Source organism: Agelaius phoeniceus, chromosome 9 (assembly GCF_051311805.1).
Source record: "Agelaius phoeniceus isolate bAgePho1 chromosome 9, bAgePho1.hap1, whole genome shotgun sequence".
Classification (NCBI taxonomy): Eukaryota; Metazoa; Chordata; class Aves; order Passeriformes; family Icteridae; genus Agelaius; species Agelaius phoeniceus.
This window is the reverse complement of record NC_135273.1, coordinates 4,013,683-4,035,520: the sequence shown is the minus strand read 5'-3', so window position 1 is coordinate 4,035,520 and position 21,838 is coordinate 4,013,683. Positions and strand designations below refer to the sequence as shown.

General features: G+C 43.6%; 1 protein-coding gene across 1 annotated transcript; it reads left to right on the top strand.

Moving 5' to 3' along the window:
- Positions 1-659: 659 nt before the first annotated feature.
- GPR26 (G protein-coupled receptor 26) lies at positions 660-16,752 on the top strand. Its single transcript, XM_054637702.2, has 3 exons — positions 660-1,840; positions 7,850-7,963; positions 13,959-16,752. Exons 1-3 carry the CDS (start codon positions 1,173-1,175, stop codon positions 14,188-14,190), a joined length of 1,014 nt encoding a protein of 337 aa, XP_054493677.1. The 5' UTR covers positions 660-1,172; the 3' UTR covers positions 14,191-16,752.
- The last annotated feature ends 5,086 nt before the right edge of the window (positions 16,753-21,838 follow it).

Sequence of the window (21,838 nt, the reverse complement as noted above, 5' to 3'; positions counted from 1 at the left end):
AGTCAGACTCATTCCTATTCCCTTTGCCAAGCTGTTTTTTAGTTTGGATCTCACAGGGTGCTCACCCTCACAGGGAGGGAGGCATTGATTAAGAGGAAGGAGAAACTCTTGGAGAGGAGAACGGCTGGGGGAATAAAGGTACCTGCAGCACGATGCTGCCTCTGCCCCTCACCTGCTCTGTGACCTTGGGCATGTGGCTCTGGCATCTGGGCTTTGATTTCCCTGCTTTTAAAGGAAGGGAAGCAAGCAGCTTCCTCCTCCACACGGTGTTTGGAGACAGCGAACTGCAAAGTGCTGAACCCAGCAGTAAAACCATTCCCGTAGCCTAATGCCAGCTCCAGAGAAGTAGCAGAATATATCCATTTCCCCCATCTCTTTGAGCAGAGCTAAGGAAGAGAAAAGAAAGCCCCTGCCCTGGCTGAGAGCAAGCAGCAGCACTGCAAGTGATGCACAGAAATGTGGGGAACACGCCAGAGTGCAGGAATTCGGTTACAAGGCTCGTGTTCAAATTAATGGCTAAATCAATTAAATGAAAGCATGGGATTTCTCTTGAGGAAAGTCTAGTCACGGTGGCAGGGAGAAGGGGAGGGGTTGTGGAGCAGGGATGACATAATCACGTTTGCGAATCACCAGCACTGTGCACGCTTTAATCCATTAATGGGGTTTTTATCTGTGATCATAAAAAGCAGGTTACATTCAGCCTGGAAGGGAGCGAGGCTTGGAGGAGAGGGGAGGGGAGAGAAAGACACAGAGGGAGAGAGAGGCAGAAAGCGAGGCAGAAAGAGAGCACAATCCACTCGGTGCATTGCTTGCAAGCTTGGGGCTGACAATTAGGGATCTCAGGAGAGCAGCTTCTCAGCATAACACGCTCTCCTCCGAATGGACCGACGGCAGGCAGTGGTTCAGCCCTGCTGATATTTTTTAAGCCCTCCTCGCAGTTTGATGGGCATTCCCAGTGCCTTTGTGCACGTCTCGGGAAGCGTTGACGTGGAAAGGAGCAGCGAGGAGGGGGAGGTTGGAGGAGAAAGCTGCAGCTCCTCTAAAACCACGGAGGGCATGCACGGGAGGGAGCGGGCTGGGCAGGAGGGCGAGGCGGGGGCACCTCGCACCATGGTCCCCCGGTGCCGGCGCGGCGCAGTTCCGGAGATGTCCCTGCTGTGACTGGACGCACCATGAGCATCTGGGAGCTGCTCCTGGCTTTCCTGGTGGTGCTGCTGATGCTCGTGGCCCTGCTGGCCAACGTGCTGGTGCTGATGTGCTTCCTGTACAGCGCCGACATCCGCAAGCAGGTGCCGGGATTGTTCATCCTCAACCTCACCTTCTGCAACCTGTTGATGGCCGTCTCCAGCATGCCCCTGACCCTGGCTGGGATCATTTACAAAAGTCAGCCGGCAGGAGATCAGGTCTGCCACGCTGTGGGCTTCCTGGAGACTTTCCTCACCACCAACTCCATGCTGAGCATGGCAGCTTTGAGCATTGACAGGTGGATTGCTGTGGTCTTCCCTCTAAGCTACCACTCCAAGATGAGGTACCGGGACGCCGCTCTCATTCTCAGCTACACGTGGTTGCACTCGGCGTCCTTCCCCATAGTGGCAGCTTCTCTCTCCTGGGTGGGTTTCCATCACCTCTACGCCTCCTGCACGCTCTACAACAAGAGACCAGAGGATAGGACACAGTTTGTGATTTTCACTGGGGTCTTTCACGCCCTCAGCTTCCTCCTCTCCCTGGTAGTGCTGTGTTTCACCTATCTCAAAGTGCTGAAGGTGGCACGGTTCCACTGCAAGCGCATCGACGTGATCACTATGCAGACCCTGGTGCTGCTCGTGGACATCCATCCCAGGTAAGCTTCCCCTGAGTTCAGAAGCTGTTCCTGGCAGAAGAAGTGAGGAGGGGGCTCAGTGTTGTGGTAAATAGAGATTAACGTGTCTCACAGCAGGGGATTGGGAGGGGAGGAAACAAACATCCCCTCAGCCTGTTTCTGTCCTGCACGGTTCTTTTCACTTGTGTTTAATGCTCTGATTGCTGAACTCATTTTTTGTTAGGCTTAAGGACTTGTTTTGGGAGGGAGAGCAAATGAACAGGCAGTTTTGGCCAAGCATGCACTTCCCTTTGGGACAGTGATCAGGTCACTGCCCTTTGTGTCTGAAGGTGGATTTAGTGGTTGATAGCTTTGCATATTTTGGATACTGTCAGCCCCAAAGGCGTTGCTGGATCCCTGAGAGGGAGGAGGCTGCACATGTCCCTTGGAGTTTGGAAGAGAAGCTGAGCGCTGCCTGCTGCTCCTTTTCCCAGCAGTTTCCCCATTGCTGTGCTCTCTGTAACTTTATCGTTCCTGAAGGCAGAATCCTTAAGGGAATTACATCTGCAAAATTCATGGGCTCGAATGCCTGTACTTAAACCTTAAGTGAGAGAGAATTTCGGTAGCAGTGTTAATGTGACAAACAAGGGATGTATAAAGCTCGTTTCAAATGGGAGATTTTAGGCAAGTCCCTTGTGCCTCGAGACAAGAGGAGAAAAGTCCCCAGGGACTGTCAGGATTGTGGGCTGGAAGGCAAGAACCGAACAGGGAGAGGAGTGTGTGCAGAAGTCACAGCAGGGATTATGCACAAGCCATAAATCTTGCATGAATAATCGATGTATAGGTCTGGAAGGGATGCAGGCTCGGTGTGTGACACAGGGAGGAAACCTGCCTGGAAGAGAGGACAGCAGAGAGCAGACAGAGAGGGCAGTCCCATGCCCCACATCCCATCTGACCATCCCTGCTCCCCTTTGCTCCACCAGCCTCTCCCTCTGCAGCAGCCACAGCAGAGCTGCAGGGCTCAGAGCACATGTGGCTGTCCTCAAACACAGGTCATGCTTTGGGGATGCCTGAGGCTAAGACAAACAGGTCTGGAAGGATCAGGGCAGGGCAGCACATTTTAGAGGGACAGAAACATTTGCTCAGAATCCCTCTGTTAAGCTCTTTGAGCTGTCTCTTGACCAAGAATGCAGAGCAGAACTTTGGGCAAGTCTTGCTGCCGTTCTTGAGAAATACAGGGATAAATCTTCCCTTATTCACCAATCACACTGAGGAAAAAAAACACCCTCCTGTCCTTCATGCTGTCTCCTTGATGAACTGTGCCTCAAGTGCCTCAGCTCCTGCAGCATGAGGAGATGTTGGTGATTACTCCCAGGAAAGTGCCCCAAACCCACCAGGGCTGTTTGAAACCCCACTCGTTTTGCCTAATGCTAAAAGTATGCCTGGACTGCACAGCAAAGTTTAGTAAAAGGGCAAAAACCTCGGTGTTGCTTATCCTCCCCTGCATTTTTTCCTGGTCGAGGTTGGTTTGAGGGTGTTTGTGCATTTTGTGATCCTCTCACTGCGGGGTGGATTCAGTGGGGCTGTGGGAATGATGCTTCCTCCCTTCAGGGGAGCCAGAGCTGGGCAGGCACTTTGCTGTGGGTGACCTGCACCTCTGCCTGCACCTCTGGCACCAGCTTATTCCGGTGCCTCTCTAAGACAGGAGTTTTAGTTTCTTTCCTACCCCTCAGAGCTGGTGGGTGATTAGATTAAAGGGGCTGCTTTAACCAGTGACAGCTCCTGTGCTGAAAGGGCCAGATCTGAGGTTACCAACCCTCCTGTTAGAGCTGCACAGGGGCTGCAGCTCTGCAGGCAGAGTCAGAGATGCTCAGAAACCTGTGATAACGAAGGCATCACTTGCATTGTGTAGCAGGCAATTTCAGGGTGCCCTTGGTACCTGACAGCACAGCTGTGGATGCTGGGAGAGCCCAAACAAGAGAGCAAAGTTTGCAATCTCACTTTAGGCTACTCTGACTCCTCTGGCTCATGGCAGGGTCCAGTTTCAGCGCTGGGAAATGTGTACAGACAATTTTCTGCTTCCCACGGCTCAGAATCCAGCCGCAGGGGGTTCTGGTGACAGGAGTTGTGGCAGATGGCTTTATTACCTGCGACTTAGAAAGACACCAGTGATCTCCTGAAGATCATTCAGGATGAGCACAAAGGAAACCTCCAAATACCCTGCAAATATGTGTGAATCTTTAGGGCATGTGGCATTTCAAGTTAGCTGAGGTTTTTTTAGTGGATCCTGCTTTTTCTTTCTTCTTAAGACCAAAATATCTTGGGTATTGTGGGAGATTTGGGCAAAACTTCACTTAAGTGCTTAACCCCTGTATTCCTTAATTTAAATTATCTGTACTATCTTTTTGGTGTATCCAGCTCTACACATCTTAAGGTCCAATATCCCATAAACTTTGTTTAAAATACCAAACCTTCAAGGGGATATAGCTCAGATTTCCCAGGATATTAAAATATTTAAATGAAAGCTTAGCCAATAATCCTGTTCTATTACTGATGTCACTGCTACAACTCACACGTGCCTTATCTTAGTGCATGAAAATGTGTGCAAAACCAAAATATTCATCTGTGTGCATGATCTGCATGAAGGAGTGAGATAAAATACCTTCCTCTGTGATGTGGCATTTATTGGATACATCTGGAAGGGCTGAACAAAAGAAATGGGTTTAAGTCTACCAGGACAGTCATGGGGGAGCTCCAGGAGTGAGAGACAGCTTTGCATGTGCCAGAAAGGAAAAGATGTGACTGGGGAAACAGAGACAAAAATGACACCACCCTCTCCTCCCTAAGAGCACCTCAACTGAACCTGTTTTGGAGAGTCACTTTCCTGTATTGCCATGGGCTTGGGATATTCTGAGTTTAAGGACACAGGTCTGAAACAAAGCTCATGAAAATCTCAGATCATTTTTCTGCACATAAAAATACTCCAAGCTCCCCAGCCTTTGCAGAATTGCAAGCACACAGGTTCCCTTGAAAAGGTGGATTTTTTTCCCCTTCTCAGCTGTCATTTCTAGCTGCAAATAATTCACATATACAACATGTAACACCTTTAAATGTGTCATTTTCTTTAAGAGAAAGACAATTTGTTAGAAGAACAAACTTTTCCTCCAGTATTTATTTCATCACATCGTGATAGCTCTCTGGGCCTGACAATGTAAGACCAAATTCAGAATGGAACAAAAGAAACACTTTTTCATCAACAGAACCAAAGGAGCTCATGGCCACAGAGATCACTGAAACACACTGGGATCATCAGGACACAGCATGTGTGTTTGGGTGTTGATAAAACATTTACAGATGAAGTAAATAATGTAAGGGTATGGCCATGAGCCTCAGAGAGTGTGGAGCCTGAGAGTGAGTCATCAATTAAAAATTTACAACAAAAATGGAAAGACTAATGCCAAACAGTTGGGTTTTTAAAAAAATAAATATATATATATATAAGTGCAGGACAGGGGCCAGCCCATTCGGCTTGCCTGAGAAGTGACTGTGTCACTGTGAGATCTGTGCAAGGAGTCACAACTCTGCCATGGGCACAGAGAGGGTTCAGGATGGCAGTCTGGCTTTGCTGTGCCCTTCCCAAAGGGATTTATGGAGGTACAGGCAGTCCTGGCACTGTGGGACATCCCAGTGCTGCCCCATCCACCTGCCTGGAGCAGACAGGAGCTCATCCACTTCCCTCAGGAACCATAGGGAGCACAGGGGTCCCTCAAGCAGACAGAGGAGGAGGATGAGCTTTCACATTAGTCACTGTTTTCACAAGCCAATGTGCTGATTTCAGGGATTTTTTGCTCTGAAAGCAAGGTCTCAGCCCTGCTGGCACCCTGAGGGGATTCAGAACTCTCTGGTGGCCTGCTGAGACCACCAACAGAAAACCCAAAGGAAGAGCTACCATCCTAAAACACCATAGGTAGGAAAGAAACCAAGTTGTGACTAATTTAAACTTGTTTAGTTAGAAACAGGGCTGGCTTGAGGTGAGGAATGAGGACATCCCAGGACTGTGGATTTGTGACACAATTCCAGCTGTGTGGAGCCTTCAGCCCTGCAGATCTGATGGGATGGTTATGGGTACCATAACCATCAGTGGGACACAGTGAGAGCTCCTGTGCTGGGCTGGAGGTTCAGAGTGTTCTTTTTCCCCTTAGGATTTTGGTTTTTTTGTTGGGTATCTTGCTGGGACGTTTCTCCTCTCCAAGGCACTGGAATTGCTGTTTCTCGGGAAGAAGCATGTTCTCCATCCCACTCTGGATATATGGGGATTTTTGAAGGAATTTTGAATGAGTTGGAGACAGGACCTCTGAATTGGTTTTGATGATGGGGTTTATTTTCTTATCTTCCACATAGGAAGGGTGAGTTTGGCTCACATTGTTACTGAATGGTTCAGCTTGTTCCTCCCAAGACCCTAAGCTGCAAGACCTTTTAAGGAATTATTGACCAATAAAACACTGCTACCAAGGGTATTTATCTTTTTGACCCAGTCCTTAAATATTTTGTCTTATGGACTCATGTTACACTGTAAGCTTTCTTAGCCAATCATGTTATAATACACAAACCTACAGTGCCGCATTCTAAAGTTCTTTATTACCTTTGTAACTACTCTTATTTTTTCTATATCTTAAACTCTAAAACTCTAAACCTTCCCCTTTTTAACTTAAAATGTCTCTGCTTTAAACTCTAAATCCACATTCTCGCTTCTAGCACCTAAGTTTGGAAGCCTTTTCCAAGGTCTCAGATCAAATCCTGAGTTTAATTCGAAGCTTTGACTTGCAATCCCAAAGTTCTGAGAATTCCCTGCATTTCAGATTCCAACAGGATGTTTTCCAAGTCTCTGAGTATCACCTTGCCTGCAAATACAGCCTACAGTAGTTCAAGAAGGAGCTGCAAACTGAATTCAAGGATTAAATCCACCAGTTTTTCTATAGATCTGTTGCTATAATGGGGCTGTGTGCACACAAATATACAACCAGGTATTTGTCAGGAACTTGGTGGAGGATAAGACGAACAGACAACACATTAATATTTGGTTTTGTCCCATTTAAACACGGTGTTTTCCCTTGTAACTACTTTTATTTTTTCTATATCTTAAACTCTAAAACTCTAAACCTTCCTCTTTTTAACTTAAAGTGTCTCTGCTTTAAACTCTAAATCCACATTCTCACTTCTAGCACCTAAGTCTGGAAGTCTTTTCCAAGGTCTCAGATCACATCCTGAGTTTAATTCTGATTCCAACAGGATATTTTCCAAGTCTCTGAGTATCACCTTGCCTGCAAATACAGCCTACAGTAGTTCAAGAAGGAGCTGCAAACTGAATTCAAGGATGAAATCCACCAGTTTTTCTATAGATCAATTGATATAATGGGGGTGTGTGCACATAAATATACAACCAGGTATTTGTCAGGAACTTTGTGGAGGGTCAGATGAACAGACGATGCATTAATATTTGGTTTTGTCCCATTTAAACACAGTGTTTTCCCTTGTAACTACTTTTATTTTTTCTATATCTTAAACTCTAAAACTCTAAACCTTCCCCTTTTTAACTTAAAGTGTCTCTGCTTTAAACTCTAAATCCATTCTCACTTCTAGCACCTAAGTCTGGAAGTCTTTTCCAAGGTCTCAGATCACATCCTGAGTTTAATTCTGATTCCAACAGGATATTTTCCAAGTCTCTGAGTATCACCTTGCCTGCAAATACAGCCTACAGTAGTTCAAGAAGGAGCTGCAAACTGAATTCAAGGATGAAATCCACCAATTTTTCTATAGATCAATTGATATAATGGGGGTGTGTGCACATAAATATACAACCAGGTATTTGTCAGGAACTTTGTGGAGGGTCAGACGAGCAGACAATGCATTAATATTTGGTTTTGTCCCATTTAAACGCAGTGCACAACTAAAGCAGATTGTTCTCCATCATTCCATAGTGAACTGGAATTGGGAATTTTTGCCTGGTGCTATTTGTGGCTGATGTTGTGGTTTGTGTTGGATGTCCCACAGCGTGCGAGAGCGCTGTCTCGAGGAGCAGAGGAGACGGAGGCAGCGGGCGACGAAGAAAATCAGCACCTTCATTGGTACCTTCATCCTTTGCTTTGCACCTTATGTAATCACAAGGTGAGTGTGAACCACATCCTGGGAAAGGCTGCTGAGGTGCACTCCTGGCTCAGGGAAGCAGGGCACTCTGAGCCAGAGCAGCATTCCAGTCTCCTGGGGAAATCTGATGCGCCGCTCCCACTCCTGTAAGGGAGGCTGCATTTACTGAGCTGACAAATGATGTAAAATGTGCCAGTGCTTCTCCTCTCAGTCCTGATGCAGTCTGAGGGTCACACTCTGCTCACTCAGCCCAGTCAATGTGCTGCTTGCATAGGAGGGATTTAGGAAGCCATAAGGTTTTTCAGATGATGTCTCAGGTTTTGGCTTTTCTATTTTTCCCATTCTGTGCTGCTTTAGTGTACTGGGCTTCACATCAGGGGATGCTGAGCTCTCTGCACAGAGCAGGGAGACAAAACAATTCCTGCTCCAGCTGGGCACCAAGGACAAATGATCCAAATCTCAGGCTGGGAAGACTTAGAAGAAGGATGGGACTTGATGGGCTAAAGCTGGAATGGGACAATGAACTGCAAGATGCAAATGGAGCAGAACTGATCCCAGGGACAGAGCCCATGACTGCTTGTCCATTTTTTGTGACCATTTTGGTTCATCTTGGGTGCAGCCCTGGCTGGGCTCTGGTGCTGCCCAAGGTGGATCCATGCAGGAGATGCTTTGAATAAATCCCTGCTTTATTCTTTAGCTCTGCCCAGCCTCTGTTCTAGGTCAGCCTTCCCCAGGCATCACAGACATTTTTTTGTTGTCACCTACTGCTCTGACTGACTTCCCAGTCCAGGGGTTGATCTCCAGGGAAAATCTTGCCTGAATAGCTCAGACTGTAAAAATTTGGTCAACAAGATTCAGCTGAGGTGAGAACATAGTCCACAGACTTAAACAACAGTTTTGTCTGATTGGGTAGGGTTTATTAGTCATAAATATCAAATATCAAAGCTGTGCTAGCTCATAACTGAAAAATCTTCTTGTGATTTATGGTAGATATCTATCCACCAGCTTATCTTTGGAAACGGCTCCTGTGGGAATCACTAAATTACTCCTGTGAAATAAAAAGTGTTAGAAAGTGAGTACATCCAGAAAAAAAAGTTATCTAGCTGTTAAAGGAAATTTACAGCTTGCATTCCTTATTATAAGATTTTGGAAAAACTGAGATGCTGCTATGCACAACAGAGAAAGAGAAAAGAATTAAGGTATCTCCTATTCCAATACTATTAAGTAGAAATTAGTGAGGCTGACCTCATTCAAATCAGATCCACCTTGAAAAAAATAATTTAAAAATCTGGATTAAGAATCAATATAATTAAACTTTTGGCCAACTTTGAGCTTTTCCAATTCAGTCTTATACCCTGAATTCCCAGAATTAGAAAATTTAAGTAATTTAATAGAATTACCTTCATTTTCCCTTCATGGCCACAAGACACCACTGCAAGCCATGCACTTAAATGGTATGAAAGGACTTGTAATTAAGGCCATTTAGCCTTAATTCTCAAGCTACAAGATATTAAAGTGTTTGTCTTTTTGCAAATGGCTAATTTTCATTTCATGTTAGGTCTCTGAATTCCTGAAAATCCTCCCAGTCACAGAATAGCTGGCAGCTCATCCTGAGTGACACCAAGTGCTCTAACCAGAACTGTCTGGAGTATTTTTGTGCTCCTCCAAAGGCATCTCAGCACTCAGGCACCAGCTCCCCACCTCCTCTTGACTCCATGGCATCCCAATTCGTGTCCCAGTAGCCTTAAAATACAGAAGAGGGGGTAGAAAAACCCTGAGCCTCCTCCCTTTAGTCTGTACAAGGACCACTTCAATGTTCTCCTGCTGAGGAGCAGCTTCTCCACAGAGGGTGATGGTGAGGAGAGGAGAAATGCAGGTCCTGGATGCATGAGGATGTTTTGGGGTGGGGACGTGTCAGGAGGGGTGAAGCCTCCCACATTCCTGGCCCTTTCAATCCTGACATGTGTCAAAGGATCACTGCATATCATTGTCACTGCTAGAAATGAAGGGATGGGACTATTGTCAGGCTAAGAAGGATTTATTGCTCAGACAAACATCAGGCTCAGAGTCCCTGAGATTTCAGAGAAGCAAGCATTCAGCCATAGCTCAAGAGCAGTCACAAGTTCTTTGTTACAAGGCACTCTAGAACTTTCTAAGCCAATGGACAGGTGCCACAGGGTTTATTTTGCTTTTCTGACCCATCACCTTTACTCACTTCTGCTGCACTGAGGATACTTTTGTCCAATGGGCTCCTGTCTCACAGGCACACATCTGCTTCTGTTCTAACTTCTGAACTCTCAGTTTATTCCACACAACCCCACCCCTACATTATAAACCCTTCACCACCTTATCAGTGCAGTTTCTCCCTTACTTCAGGCATATTCTTACTTACAACTATAGAAATATGAGTTTATGATTTTTCTGCTTAACATCTGTGTATTGTATTTTTACATCAATCCAAGCTTCTCCCCAGGCTGCAGATCAAACCCTTCAGTGTCTGTGGGAGTTTCTGTTTCCCAGTTCCCACAGCTGCACATCAGGCTAAGGGGAGCTCCCTGCTGAGCTTCCTGAGAGCCCTTGCTGGACACCTCCGGGGCTGGTTCCTCCAGGACACTCATCCCTGCCTGCCCTGGGCCTCACACACAGGGCCAAGCACCCTGACACCAAGGGGGTTGGGAGAATTGGAGTTTAATGTGTGAGCAAGTGTGTAACTGTGTGTAATTTCTGGACTACATCCAGTGCTTTGCATCCTCAGGAGGGACAGGATCAATCCCAGTTCAGTCCATGGACAGAAGTCAGGACAGGGAGTGCCTTGCTCAGCCTCTCCTAATCAGCAATATATTTCAATTAAACATGCCCTTAAGTACTGCCTGAACTGGGGGCTGACAGCAGCAAATCACGAGGGTTCACTATAACATCTTCCTGTTTCCACACTAAAAATATTCCATGAACGAGTGAAGGAGTTGTGCTCATGACCCCAGACAGATAAATGCTTCTCTGGGTAAACCTGAGCTTTTCAGATCACACTGAGGTAAAAATCAGATTAGGCACTTCCTTTAGCAAGAAAACACTCTTCTGATTAGTTCAGTGGATGATCTTAAGGAGTGTATCAGGATCTGATTGCCTTTGACCCAGGGTTTCCACGTTACCAGCATCACAGGTGTAATCCCCCCATTATATATTTCCAGGCATAGATTGTTTCTTTTGTAAAATAACCTGCTGGTACACATTTCTTCCTTTGCTGTATTTTTCATTATGCAATTAAATATACTTGTTCCAAACCTCTTTTCTCCAAGGAACTTTTTCATAAGAAAAATGAAGATAAGCCATACAAGTTTCTAAAATTCATTTCCAACTCCAGGAATTTCATACTGAAATACAGAACTTTGCTCATGTAAGTTAATAAATGCTGTCAATGTGTGAGGAAATTGGCCTTAAATTAAAAATCCTGAAGTAATAGCAGGCAGAAGTTCATAATCCCATGCCCTCAGGTTACAGAGAAGGATGGTGGAGCAGGCAGAAGTTGATTAAAATTCTGTTGTATCATCTCTGGGGGATAGGGGGTAAGCAAAACCTGGTTTTAAACTGTTGTTTACCCTCTGCATATGCAGATCCTGCTTGGGCACACAAGAAGCTCAGAATTCTTCTGCAATTTGTGTTCTCCAGCATCCCAGCTGGGTGGGCACATGTTCAGTAAAATATTTTAGTGTTAGTGGTTAACTGCACATGTAAATAAAGGATTTCCAGCGTGCATTATGTGTGTAGAGATCAAGGTCACACTCTTCAACATGGCATTCTTGTTTGTTTACTGAAGGGGAAATAAAATAATTGGATAGCCGTGTGAAATGACACACTCTACAGAGTTGTAAGTTTCTAAAATATGAACAAAATATCACAGGAAAAAGAGCTTACAGCTTTGAAATAAAAAAAGGTTTGAAGACCAGACAGTAGAAGAGAGGCTTATGAAAGCAAGCCAGGGAATTATGTAGCTGATACTGTAAAATTTAATTTACAGGTAGCACTGAAATATTAATGTACCTTCACTGAAAATGTCTTCTTTTAGGTTGAAACATTTCATGAAAATGGAAGCTGTGCATATCATTTCCCTCACAAATGAGAAAGAAAACCTTTCAAAGGCAATAAATTCTGTGATGTGCCTTGAAAGGCTGACATTTAATTGTTTGTACATGAAATGGAAATGCATAGCTCAGGGTTTGGCTACATTTCTGTGTTTGCTGCTTGATAACAGCAAATATAATTTACTATAAAAAATAATGCATGAGAATTGAAAAATGTGTAAATGTCAAGGAAGCTTACAGAATGCAAGGAAAATATTTAAGATCTTGTTAATAAAAGTGTAGGCTTTTCATTTGATCAGTCAATGAAGGTAAAATTAGCAAGTCTAGGCTTGCAACCCTGAAGTGTCTGCTTGATGTGCTTTAAATGGAGATTGTTAATGTCTCATAGAACTGACTGACAGAGCCTCAGACACAAATTTGTCATATTTTGGTTATTCAAGGCATCCACTGAATTTAATTAAACGTAATCAAATTCACATCTGTAAAGCACTCAGTAAAAATAAATCATCCAAATGAGATTCAACGTGGTGAAATTCAAAATGTGAAGTAGGCATTGAATAAATGAAGTGGAGAACAACAAGGATGGCTCATGGTAGATTACAAAGCAAATATGACTCAGTAGATGATTAATTTCAAAATTGTCAATTCTCATTTTAGAACATGTTAACGTGGATGCCATAAGTTGCATTTTATTAAAGAAGAGAGAAGACACCAGATAAGACCACCTGGAAAGTCGAGCAGATGAAAATTATGGCTCAGTTCTGATCTTTGTGGGACCGTGAATTACAGGGAGAGGTTGAAAGAACATTTGTTTATTTGAGATGAGAGAGAAATGGGAGAGATGAGGGTTCTTTGGGACCTCAGAGCTGCTGGGCCAAGCAGCACCAGTGCAGAGGCACAAACAATTCCCAAGTATTTTCATGTGACATTCCCTGGCCACCTGAAATGTCCCTCACATTGATTGGACTGTGACATCTGCCGGCATTATTTTAAATAATATGTTGTAGTGAAAGGTTATGAAATGGGAATGGCTGAGGAAAAAAACCCCTCATCTCTAAACTGCTTGAAGTACCAACATTTCTGCCATTGCTGCTGCAGGAACCACCCTCCAGAATGCTCCTTGGAAGTGGAAAGTATTTCCTAGGCAGATTTAAGATCACCTGCTGCTGCAGACAGGCCCAGCAAAGCCCTGACCTACCATGTGGGCTCTGTAACAGCACACGTGGCTGTTTGACCTCTATGAAAATCAATCGTTTCTAACAGCTATAGAGGCATATTGAACAGAGCTGCCCTTTGATGCTGCTCAAAGGCGTGGGGAGTTATCAATATTTCCCTGTCAAAAATGCTCTCCCTCAGCACACAGTGAGCTATCTGGGCCAGTGTAGGTATGAGGAGTATATTAAGCTCTTCCCCCTCCCCCTCCCATAACAATTTTCAATTTTAAAGTTTTGTCTTGCTATATTTGTTGCAAATGGTGAATCCTTGCCCTTTGAACTGGACAGTTTTTTAAAGGTATGACACGACATCTCTCAGGGATGAATTTTCCGTGTGTGCTTCTACAACTCAGTCACACTGTTCAGAGGCAGCACCTTCTCTAGGAGCTGGACTGGCCAAAAGAGCTGGGCAGCCCTGGTGAGGTGACTCAGGCGCTCTAGAGGGGACCCAGGACCACGGGTTCAGACTGATGCTGGGTTTTTAGGTTGCTCATAGGAGAAGAATTTGACTCCCCCGAGACCAAGCAATTGCACTTTGGCAAACAGGCCTCAAGTTTACATTTGCAGCATTTAAAATTTAGAAGAGGAGACAACAAAATTATTTTCATGAGCAGGGCTTTCTTTTCTTTAGTTTTGCTGCAATTGCCCAGCAATAATTTGTGGGTTTGGGGTGGGTTAATGTAATTTTTACCGTTCACTCTTTCCCCCTCCCTCTTTCCCCAGACTTGTTGAATTATCCTCCGTGGTCCACATCAACTCCCACTGGGGGATCATTTCCAAGTGCTTAGCTTACAGCAAAGCTGTTTCAGACCCTTTTGTGTACTCTTTGCTGCGGCACCAGTACAAGAAGACGTGGAAGGACATCATAAACAAGATCCTCAAGAGGAGCTCCATCAACTCCTCGGCGCTGGCGGGCGAGCCGCACAACCGGAACCTTGCGCAGCTGAACGAGTGAGGAGCCCGGCACGGCACCTGCCAAGGGATATTGGAGAAACAACAGCAACTGGCCCACCCCTCGTAGCTCCCCTCAGCTGCCCAGGTTTTGGAGGCAGCTGTGGGCAGGGTGAAGCCCAGACCGTGTCCCTCCAGCAGCCCGTGGCTGCTCTGGACCTCCTCCCTCCGACTGGAAGAGTGCTATTGATCCGTGGTCTCCTGCAGGCTCCACAAATACAAATCTCCCATTGATTTCCATCAGCAGCTGCATTTATAGATAAAAAATCCAGTCCTCAGCAGAGGGATTCGTGAAGGTAATGGGAGCAAACTGCTGCTGGTGTAAGGTTGTTCTGAAAAGCTGCGCAGGGATGTTTGTGCTGTGTTTGTCGTTGGCTGCAGGTGAAGCTCCCTCTGATGTAGCAGCCAATGTGGCTTTACAAAAACCACCCCACCCTAGTGGCTTGTTTGTAGAAACAAAGGTGTTTTGAAGAAAATAGAGAAGGTTGTTTGTAGAAAATATCTTAATGGGAAAAGCTTAAAAAAAATAATATAAATATTCATCCAGTGCCCAACGCAGTTCAGCCTTTTTTGATATATACTTTCGGAAGAATCCCATAGAATTGAAGGAAGAGAAAAAACACTTTTGGAGTGTGCTGGATTCAGCCATGTCTTCTCTAAATTTGTAAAGTTATTTTACATAGAATCTCACTAATATTCTCCCCATTAAATTTCAGGAAGATACAAATGGTAGACAGGGTGGAAAGGTCAGGATGCCTCCTGCCTCCCCTCCATATATCTGAGCTCTGAGTAGCTGGATTTTGCCCAAAGCTGCAGATCTGGGCCCTGTGCCCAGGAGGGAAAATAACAAATCTCTTTTTCTGAGGAGTTATTAATCATGGGGCTTTTTCCTACTTAAAGGAAAGATGAGCCTAAGTCTGAGTTTCAAGTATAATTTCCAAAGCAAGTGGAGCACAAATAATAGGCCCCCCTCTCCACCATGAAAGTGGAGCCAATAATCTGGATCCACCCCTGAATGTGCAAATCTCTGGAGGTGTCAGTACAAATCTTTATAGCTCTGGATTGCAGTTCTGCATAGGAACATTATTAGCATTTACCATGCACTCAGATGCCTGCCCAGATTTTAAAATAGGCTTGGTTAATTGGGCTTCATGAATGCAATGGCAGCTTCAATAACAGCTGACACAACTGGTTGTACTGCCATCCATCCCCGCTCATATCCCAGCTGTCAATGCCATTCTGAGGAGATAAGTTGTAAAAAATGTGGGATTACTTTTTAGTTGCTACCTTCTCTCATGCAAGAGGAGGGTTTGGTGTGTTGCAAAAAATGTCCCCTCTTGAATTTTCTGGCCTCTGATTCAAAGCCCAGACTGGGGACTCAGTGAGAGGCTTCACCCCAAAGTCAGCAAATGTCATACCTCAGCTATTATCTGAAGATTATCAGCTACCATGTAAAGAAAAATTTTCAGCTTAATTCTTAATATCAGTTATTAAAAAATACCATAATTACAATAAAATCCATGCAAAATTATAGCCACAGAATTTAAGGAAGCTTTTCAAACACTGCATTCAAATGAGCCCTTAACCAGATTAAATAGTCTACCTCATCTTAATCATTTTGCTTCTTAGGCTTAACGTAATTTTCTCAGGTGCAATAGATAAAAACACCAAGTTCAATACTTGTTTCCTAAGAAATTCAAGACATATTGATGATTGGATTGTATTAGAGTACAGGATGTTAGAAAGTTGAATATTATTGAGTTTAAAAAGATAAAAAAGCTCCATATTGAGCATGTTTGACTTAAATTGCACCAGGAAAGGCCACAGGTGTTGTAAACTTACACATGGAGCTGATGCCAAAGCCAATGGGAGGTTTGTATGTCAATAAGGGCAGCTCCAGAAACATTTAAACCTTCAAATTCAAAAGAGAGTAAGCTAATTTCCCAGGAGAAAAAAAAGCATAATCCATTTAGGATGTCTAGTAAAAGATGGAGAATACAGCACTGGACTTGTCTCATTATGCTTGTGTATCACAGTCAGTCACTGGTTGATTTATATCCCACCATGAGCAATAAATCTCTCCCCTTGTATGTGTTTAAAATTTTGTCTCTCTTTCATGGTGCCTTTCTTCCCTAATTAATCTTATAACAGAGAATGGATATGATTTCCCCTTCCTTGCATCAGCTCTCTGTCATATTTTGACCATCTGAAGCAAGCAAGAGTTGTAAATGCTGGTGCTTGACAAACTGCCTCAGTACACGAAATAAAAACACCACCCCAGCATTTCCTGATGACATTTTATAGGAAACTCAAAATATGATGCTGTGGCTTGTTCAGTGCTAGATTTTCAGCTGAATTCTCATAGGCAACTGGCAAAATTGTCTAAAATGTGTGTCTCAGTGATGAATGTAGATATGAGTAACTATCTGTCTGCTGAGTATTATATGTACTACACAACCCTCTGAGTGGGGTGAGTTAAAATCCTGCTGGTAAATGTAATGCACAGTATTTCTCATCTCTGCTCACAAAGCAGAGCTGTTCTCTTGTCTAACACACGTGTGTGCAAGGAGGGAGGGGGGCGGGGGGGAATTTCCATTTGTTACTTCAATATTTTTGAAAAAGTTTGTCAAGTCTGGCTGCAACCTGTGCCCAAAATCTGGAGCTGCATGTGCAAAATCTGGGCAGCTGCTTAGGCAATATGCAGATTTCTGTTTGTTGTATCTGTGACCCATATGCAATATCTACTCCTCACACGCATGTTCAATTAACATTTCCTTCAGAGCCTGTGAATTTGGCAGGCAGAGCACTGGCAGATGATTAAGAGAATGTAGTCCACCACCACGTTGTTTTGTGGATTCTGAGCTTTTTCCTTTGTTCATTTGAACGGTTTTTACACCATTTCGGGGCCCTAACTGTGAGCTGTGATCCCGGTTTCTGTTGTGTTCTTGAGCCAGTTTGAATGTGAAGATTAATTGCAATTGGCAAAACTATGAGAGACTGATATGGGTTTGTTGACCAATTATTAAGTACCAGGCCCTCTCTTGACGTAAATCAAAATAATGGTGGTTTCACCTGAGGATTGGGTCCATTAGGTGACTTTATCTAGGGTTTATAGATTTCTTCCCTATGTTTAGAGCCCTTGTTTTATGGTATTTACAAATGGAAGGATGTAAACAGGATTTAGGGAGTTCCTCTGATGTGCAAGTGCTCACTTCCAATGTCAGGCAGCCACATAACTAATTAAGTTCTATCCCTGTTCTTACACTTTGAGTAGATGACCCTAAAAACCTCTTTTCAGTAGCCCCAAATCAGACTTTTTAGAACTTCCCTTATGTCTGAAAAAAACCAAACCTACAAACCTAGAGATCAAAAATGCTTCAGACAAACCCTGATGGAGCCTGATGGCTGCTGCAGCTGTAGCCACACATATCACAGCAGCCCCGAGCAGCTGAGGTTGGAAGGAACCTCAAGAAGCCCCCAAAAGCCCCCAAAATCCACATCCCTGCCTCTGGCAATGATTTACCCTCTCAGTTTTGCCAAAGCACCTAGAAAATGATCTTGGTCTGCTTCAGGTCAACAGTAAAATCTTCTGGCAAGGATATTTTTTTTTTAAAAAATAACTTTGAGAAGATCACACTTCAAAACCTTCAAAAGCTGTATGAGAACATCTTTAGGAGGCTCCAAAAGTGAGGCAGGAATGGATGTGAATGGGAGGCTGGGAACTACAAACTGGCTTTGCTGCAGTGGTTTGGGATTCCTTGGATGCACTGAGCTTTCCCCAGTGCCCCGTTTCCACCCTGAGCTCTCCAAGTCTCTCAGACATCCACTCATCCCAAAGAAAAAGGTGAAATTCCTGTCCAAGCAGTATCCTTTTGGGTTTGGGAGGATTCTCATGGTCTGCAGATGGTTTTTATGGAAAGTACTCACACAGTTTGAACAACCAGAGAATATAATTATATAGTCCAGGAGGTTTAGGTCACTAAAATGTGAATTTTCCTAGACCTACATGGCCAAGGTTTCATAGCTCCCTCACCTCTCTTAATCCTAAATGAAGAAGGCTCTGAATATCTTGTCCCATACATTTTTATGTGTACAATGAATGTCTCTGGAATAACCCTTTGGAAATTGCTTTTCACTGCTGTTATATCTGTCTTCTCCCCAACACTCAGTGTTCTGATTAAACAAAGCTTAAAAGCAAAGGCAGAGAGTTCACCCCTCTGTCAGCTCATTGTTCCTGGACTCTAAAAGTCACTGATCAGCACGGAAAGCTCAGTTGGGTCCTGACCCCAGAGCCACTGGGTGTTTGCTTTGCTGGATTGTGAGGGCTGAGCACAGTCTTTTGTGTCTGCAGAATCAGGGATTATGTCTTTGTAACCTGCCCAGGCCTGAATAAGTGAGAACAATGTCATTGTAGCCTTAAATCTATTTGTTTTTAATTTGCTTCTTATGCTTTCAGCATTCAATACAGTGAAAATTTTCAATGGGTGAAGGTTTTTTTTTTTAGGAAAACCATCCTGCTCCAAGAGGCAGCTGTCCCTGTGGGGAGGGTATAAAAGTTTACACAGAGAAAAGAGCTGCTGCAGTCTTTGTAAAATGTCAGCTTCTTACCTGTACTCCTGGTGTGTTTGGTGTAAATATGTATTTAGGATTGCTGGTTTTTAAGCAAACACTGCTGGTTTTTGAGCTGAAGAAGTTGCTGTAGTTTGTCATATATGTCTGTATTTCTAAGGAGGAGGATTAGCCCTGCAGGCTGTAAGTGCCCTTCAGAAATGTGTGTGCCAAGAAGCAGAGGCATCAGGGGTGTGACAGCAGGGGTGGCAACTGAGGAGTAAAATAACTTTGTTTTTTCTTTTTTGTTTTTTCTTTTTTTTTTTTTTTTGTGTGGAAGAAATGCTATTTCACATGGTTTCAATATACCCAAAGGCACAAGTCCATATGGCTGATTATTTACACACAAAGTCATGTCAGGGAAAGGATTTCCATCTGGAATTGTTACTGAGTCACAGAATCATGGAGGGGTTTGGGGTTGGAAGGGACCCTAAATCCCACCCAGTGCCACCCCTGCCATGGCAGGGACACCTCCCACTGTCCCAGGTGCTCCCAGCCCCAGTGTCCAGCCTGGCCTTGGGCACTGCCAGGGATCCAGGGGCAGCCCCAGCTGCTCTGGGCCCCTGTGCCAGGGCCTGCCCACCCTCACAGGGGACAATTCCTAATTCCCAAAATCCCATCTAAACCTCTGTCAGTTTGAGTCCATTTCCCTTTGTCCTGTCACCCCCTGCTCTGGTCCAAAGTTCCTCTCCATCTTTCTGTTTTCTAGTCACTGTTGTTCTAAATCAGAGCTTTAAAACAAATGTTTTTTTTAAAGTCGTGCAAAGAGCAAAAAAAAAAAAAAAAAAAAAAAAAAAAAATCAAAAGTCCCCATTCCTTTGGGATTTGGATCCAGTGGTTTTTAATGCAATGCCAGAGCATCCCAGTGAGATTTCAGTGGGAGTGCAGCAGGTCCATGGTGCAGAACTGGCTGCAGCCTTCCCCCTCCTGCCCATCCCACTGCCCTGCTCTGTATTGCACTCTGAGCTCTTGAAAAGAAACTTCAAAAAGCCCTGTCAGATACCAAAGTGTTTTCATTTACCTCCTGACCACCGAACCCTGGTGCACAGACAGGTAAATTCTCCTCCTGTTTTGCTAATGGGATCAACGACCAACAGAGGGGAAAAAAATACAAAGGAAGGAATCTCATTAATTGAGTGACTTTTGTGAGGAAAATGTCAGTGAAATGCTCGGTGCCCTCAGGGTCACACAGCAAACATGTGACAGGGCTGGGGACAAGTTCTCTGTGCTTTGTGCCCAGCCTCATTTAAAAAATAGTAAAATAAAGCTACCTGCATCAGCCAGACTAAAGAATGGGTCTTTTTATAGCAGGAACCATAGGGCTTCCCAGACAAGACATTTGAAAACTATGATCACATATTGCCTTGGAAAATAGAAATAGGTAACTAAGAGGTGCCTTGATTAACTTTATTTACACACAGGGCATTTTTCTAATCCTTAGAATTTTTTTTTTTTTCACAATTTTGAAGATTATTCTAGGATTAAAATTTCCATGTATTTGGCAATCACGAATTGTTCCCTTCTGAATTCTTGCAGGAATGTAATTTATTACCAATCCTTCCAGATACAGTTGGATATAAACTTTTGTCCCTAGATTAGACTATTAGAAGATTATTTGATTTTTAAAAAAGTTTTTAGGAGCTGGTTTTACAACTCCTTGTTGCAAGGACAGTGGGGTTGCTTGGGTGAGTAAGGACCATTCATATCATGAGAGGTATAAAAAGTTCAGTCTGTGTATTTGAAGTATTTATTTTGTTTTGCAACTATTGAAAATAGATGGTTTCCTATTTCTAAAAGCACCTAGAGCCAGTCTGAAGGAAGATAGTTATGAAATAACATTAATAGCTGCTGTAGATAGGGCATGTTTGATTATATTATTATAAATATACCACTATAATTTATTGCATTTAACTTTCTTTTGTATAACAGTGGGGTGTAATTGCAGGGGCTATTTATTTAGGGGGGAAAATGGGAATATAAATGAAATCTTTCTAAATTGCATGGATAAAGGGATGCACAGACCCTTTTGTAATGACAACACACTTAAGAGTGCCATGAGTTAACATGGATTTTAGGGTCCCAGGTAAGCTAAACTCTGAGAGTCTCCTAAGAGATATTCCAGAGAAACAAATCCATTAATGCAAAGGCAAACACATAAAATCCTCTGTGTCTACAGTTTAAAGGAATAGAACAAAATAATTATTATTCCTGAGTTCAGATTTTGAATAATGGGGCCTGTGCTGTCTGTTCTGTTTACAATGGCTTGTGCTTTGTGGGTACATATCAAATGTTGTAATATATTTTTATTACATAGAGTTAATGGTTAATACAAAGTGACATATATAAATAAATACATACTAAATCTGTATATTGTGATTTTGTTAACTTTACTGTTAATGAAATGTGATTATGACAAATGACTTGGCATGAGCTATTTTTTCATATAAAATTAATGTTTTAAAAAGCCTGTTTCACTTTATTGTTCCAAAAGTCAAGCCTGTGGTGTCATTGCAATGCTATGACCCGGTCAGCCCCTCCCATTTTTTTGGAAAACAGTTACAAAGTCCATTGCCATGGAGTATTACTTCATTCCAATATGAGCAACTCTAGGAATAATTGGAGAATAATGTTTATATCTAATCTTGGGTATATTGGTACATGTGATTCTACTTAAGCTGAGTTCTTCCCTGACATCTTGGGCAGGTTTGGGTTGGTGTGAAACCAGGGTTGAGTGGCTTCCTCCTCCTGCTCCCTGAATATCCTCCCCCATTCAGAATTCCCACAGAAAGTTTGAACACTTCCTCAACCCCACCCCATGGTTTGCACCCTGCACAGGGCACAGTTTTGGTCCTCAGAGAGCAGAGCCTTTCATTTTACATTTAAAGTCCAAATTCTTAGTCCCCAAATGGATTTTTCTGATTTACAAGTATTGATCATTAATACTTTAATAATTTATAATGAATTTCATTAACAACACAGAATCACAGAATGGTTTGGACTGGGGTGGACGTTAGAGGTTGTCTCATTCCACACCCCCTGCCATG

Coding starts and splice junctions, on each gene's coding strand:
- GPR26 (XM_054637702.2), top strand. CDS start 1,173: ATGAGCATCTGGGAGCTGCTCCTGGCTTTCCTGGTGGTGCTGCTGATG. Junction 1,841..7,849: donor CTCGTGGACATCCATCCCAG/GTAAGCTTCCCC, acceptor GATGTCCCACAG/CGTGCGAGAGCGCTGTCTCG. Junction 7,964..13,958: donor GCACCTTATGTAATCACAAG/GTGAGTGTGAAC, acceptor CTCTTTCCCCAG/ACTTGTTGAATTATCCTCCG.